Genomic DNA, 4,335 nt, shown 5'->3' with positions numbered 1-4,335 from the left:
AGTGTCATGCTCGTGATGGATGGTGAGGGAGCCCTGGTAGTCTTGATAGGCTTCGGCAGTCGCAGAGGACCCTGCTCAGGGGAGGATCGTAGCCGCTGGGTGGATCTCCTAAAAGCTAAAGTAGACGTCATGGCGAGAGCTTCTGAGTCGCTGCTATCCGAGGGACGGCGATGACTGAAGCCGGCTTTTGGATTGCTGGGCAAACCAGAGGCCCACATGGCAGTTCGACCCGCAGTTGAAGTCGTAGAGACTTCAGAACCACCCCGTGATTCAATACTGGGGCGGCTCATTGTCAGGCTTTGGTTGCTTTCAGTCCGGCTGAGATCGGAGCTAGTGTTCCTGTTGTCCTTAATCTCGCCGCCAGAAATCACCACGGGGTTCATGCGTTCCCGCAAAAAGGGGTCAACGTGCGTCGTACTGTTGAGGCTTTCCTGGGACGTCCCAGAGCCGGCTATGGCGCGATTCATGTAAAGTGCGCCGCCACTCCGCCTCCGAGGAGCGCCGAGACGCCCGTAGCCTTCATGGCCGGTGCCAGCAGCGGGGCCCTTGCGTGTTGGCTTGTCTTTCGTATCCGTCTGAGCGATGTCCGGTGTTGTTTTGGCCCGTCTGCCAAAAAAGGCAAATCTGCCATTGAAGGTGTTCGTGTTCGGACTCGGAGTGCGGGCTTGCGTGTTGCGCTCCGACTTGACAGGGCTCGCTGTGGCCGGCCGAGGCGCGGGGGTAGCCTCTCTACCCACCAGACGGGTTGGGGCTTCGGAACTGCCAGGAAGGGGGGATACAGCAGTTTTACGAGTGGCCGATGGGCCAGCTCTATCCTCGTACCCAAGTCTCTCGGCCACGAGTGAAGCCGATGACAGGTTGCTGTGAATGATAGGCAGAGGTCCAAAAAGCTGAGACTGAAGATCCGGGGTGCCATCTCTGCTGGGTCGCAGAGGCGGTGTTTCACGTGCAGTGGGCGTAGACCTGGAAGCGAGGGCTGGAGATTTGGAGGGAGAACGAGATGCGCCGTCTGGTCGTACCAGCTGTCGCTGGCGTCGCGGTGATGCTTCGATGGCTACCCTCTCTTCCTGATGCTTCTGAGATGACTTACGGGGAGGTGGACTTGGCGGCATGGGCGAAAGGCGCTTCTTCTTGATCTTCTCCTTCTCTTTCTTCTCGACTTCGCGTACCGTGGAGTTGGATGACGAAGACGTCAAGGACTCTCGGACGGCAGCCAGCCCTTGAGGGTCCGCACTGATGACGTCTACTTCGTTTGTCGTGCTTCCACGCCTCCGAGTGACAGGCGGTCTCGTCCAGACAGGGCTCAGTTGCCTCGGCTTTTGTAGAGGGAAACGGGCAGGAGACATCAGGCTCGGAGACTGCGACGACATGGAGGTTGGCGTCGTGTCGCGGCTGTAGGGGCCGGGGCCCGGCGACTCTGAAAATCGTGTGCAAGGGCTGCCACTGAACGCACTAAGTTGGCTGCTAGTGCCAGAAAACGCAGGAGTAGGGGGGGGCAGATCCTGTGTGGACAGTTTGAAGGGGACCTCGAGGCCGGAGCAGTCCGAAAGAACCGGGGGCCGGAGGGCGATACCTCTGTATCTGTCGAGCTCTGGGTAGATCGTAACGGCGTGAGCTTGGGTCTTTGGCAACTCGATCGACTGGGCTACCCGGACCTCCATCGGGCTCTCAGTAAAGTCGTGATCTAGAGACTGTCCAGACGAGGGTTCCATCGAGGAGGTGGAACGGGGAATTGACGATGATGAGCCGGTCCTGCTAGATTCGGTCCGTGAGTGACTTCCGGAGCTTACGGTGGCTTGGGTGACTGATGATTGTTTCCTTCGCAGAACGTTGCGAGGGGATTTCGTCGGACCATCGTGCGATCTGCCGGAGGAAGAAGTGGAAGGTGTGGTGGCATGAGCCGGGCGCTTTGGGGATGTGACTGTGTTGGAGCCCCATGATGGTAATTTCTGGGGCAGGGACGGACGTCCAGCTGCTGTCGGTATGGAGGGTCTCCTAGCTACCGGGTTTGATGCAGCGCGGCTTGAGGGTGTGTAAGAGGGGGCGGATGCCTGACCGGGAAGCCGTGATTCTTCGGTCTGCTGTCGTGGTTTGCGGCCAACAGTTGGCGGTCGGTCTTCCGCTGCTGTGTCCAACCCCATGCCTGCGCTCCTTATTCTGGACGACTCGGCGGTCCTATGCGGCTGTGGCGGCCTTAAAGAAGACATGGTAGTCCAGATATCGGCGGTGTTGTGCCGACTCTGCCAACCATAATACCTTGCTCTGCGTTCCTATTCTTACGTGTGCAGGTCCATAAAGAAACGATGCACAGTTAAACGTGCCCGATGTGTCGTTGTGGGTGAAGGAAGGGAACAACATATACAAGTGATGACTAAAGAAGGGAGTCGAGGTAGACGTCCGAGGGAAGTAGGAAGAAATTATCACTGAACCCACGAAGCCGAGAGGATATCGGGCAGCGAGGCAGCGTCAACAAGTATAAGAGGGGGTTAAGGGGCTTGGCGATACGGAACCCCTGGAATCGGAGCCAAAATGTCGCAGGGCGATGCTTGTCTAGTAGAGAGGATCCAAGGCCTGGTCCGCGACGGGAACCCTTGGTGATGGGGGGTGGTCTCAAGGTTCCGCGGCTATCGTGGGTACGCGACTAGCCCTTTCGGTATGGGGCAGGTCGAGGATGGTGGTGGGGAGATGCGGCGTCTAAGTACCGTCGCGTTAGGGCGATGGGGTGGGACAGGGCGAGTGAACGAAGCTCCTCCTTTCTAGGAGGGCTGGATGAAGGCTGAGGGCTGAAGGTTAAGGGTCAAGGGCTGAGAGAAGTGAGGGATATGTGACGTTGTTTTGTCGGATGTCCAATGCTGGTTTGGAGGGGGCAACGTCAAAAGAAGCAAGAGACGTAGAAGAGTCAAGGGCCGCGTCTAAATGCGAGTGACAAGCAAACGAGGATAATAGTAGTGAAAAGTACTAGAGGAGCTACAGTGGCAGCGGGGTCGTGGAAGAGGGGTGAGACGTCAAGAAAAGTAGCATGGTGGTGGTATAAGTGATTTCTGATGGTGGTCTGGTCGAGCCGCCTATGGTTTCTGAATGGTCAACAGCAATCTGTAGGCGTTGCAAGGATGTGCCCGACGTGCCAGGTTGCCAGGCCGGACTATCTACCTAGAGACGGCGCTCTGGAAAAAAACTGTGCTATTCTTTGCGTGTGGCGTAGTCAAGCAGGCCTTGTTCCTGCTTCTGGTGCACGGCGGTCAGTGGACAGGACAAACCAGGGCGGACTGACACAGCGAAGACGGCGGACGCCGGGGTATGTAGATCAGAGACAGAGACGGCCAGCAGCAGACCAGGTCAGGTGGTCCCTGTGTGTAAGGCAGAGAGATGCCGAGGGCGGCCCAGGCGACCAGGCGACCGGGCGACAAAGTTGGGATTGGATAGGCGTGACGAGAGACAAGACGGACCCCAGGCAGGGCCTCTGGGAAGTTGACTCGACTTGTCTACAGTACTTGTTCCCCTGGACAGCTGTACCAAGTACATCGATCGACAAAAAGAGGCGTCGCTGGGCCCGCCCAGACGACAATGCAATGTTGATGGGCGAGGAGGTGCCCCCCCGGGCCGGCAAAGGTCCATCGTATCCGAAAATGGCCCATGTTCAGACTCTGCTTCTGGCTGTGGCTGCGCCTGCGCCGCGCTGCAGGCGAAAGGGCCCTTCGAGGTGCATACGCGGCCGGTCCTATAGAGTTGGCACGACGGCTGTTGAGCTTGTTATTGGGTGCCAAACCCTTGTCGATGGCTTTTAGCCTGCGGACGCAATGAGGATCTGGGGCTCCCGACGGATGGCCATGGGTCCTCTGAGTGCAGTACCTAGGATGGTAGGTAGATGGGGCAGTTCAGGTATGGGTCGCCAACTTTGACGACCGATGGCCAACGGCAAGCTCTGTAGAAGACGACAGATGGCAAAACAAGGTCTTGGCTGACTGCTAGTGGTGGTGGCGGGTGCATCTGTCGAAAAGGAGTGTTTCGTTGGTCCACTGACAAGTGTCTGTCAATCATAGGTAGCCAGCGAGGCTTGGTCGACGAGTTTTGATGGGCTGAAGGCGATGAACCATTTGCGACAGATGGATGTCCCGATAAGGCAATTCTGTTGTGTCAGACGAAAGGAGAGGGTGGCCGCCCAAGGAAACCATTTTGATGGATGACCGGACGTTGGTATCACAGGTCCCAAGAGAAAGTGAAGATGGTGGGCAAGAAAGGTGGTGGGTGGAAGGCGGGGCCCGAGAAGAGGGTTGAGACACCACGCACCGATGCTGGCGTTGGCGCTGGTGCTGGTGCTGGTGCTGGTTCTGGGCA

The 4,335-nt window shown here is 57.8% G+C and overlaps 1 protein-coding gene across 1 annotated transcript in view; it reads right to left on the bottom strand.

Annotated features, from left to right (window-relative positions):
* Positions 1 to 2,207, bottom strand: part of VDAG_04656 (uncharacterized protein) — a gene marked incomplete at both ends in the record, with an annotated part of 4,494 nt that extends 2,287 nt beyond the window's left edge. The window contains one exon of the mRNA XM_009654260.1: positions 127 to 2,207. Within this exon, the coding sequence (XP_009652555.1) occupies positions 127 to 2,207 (2,081 nt within the window). The remainder of the gene's footprint in view (positions 1 to 126) is intronic.
* Positions 2,208 to 4,335: the final 2,128 nt, after the last annotated feature.

Source organism: Verticillium dahliae, genomic scaffold (genome assembly GCF_000150675.1).
Source record: "Verticillium dahliae VdLs.17 supercont1.8 genomic scaffold, whole genome shotgun sequence".
NCBI classification, from domain to species: Eukaryota; Fungi; Ascomycota; class Sordariomycetes; order Glomerellales; family Plectosphaerellaceae; genus Verticillium; species Verticillium dahliae.
This window is presented reverse-complemented; position numbering and strand designations above follow the sequence as displayed.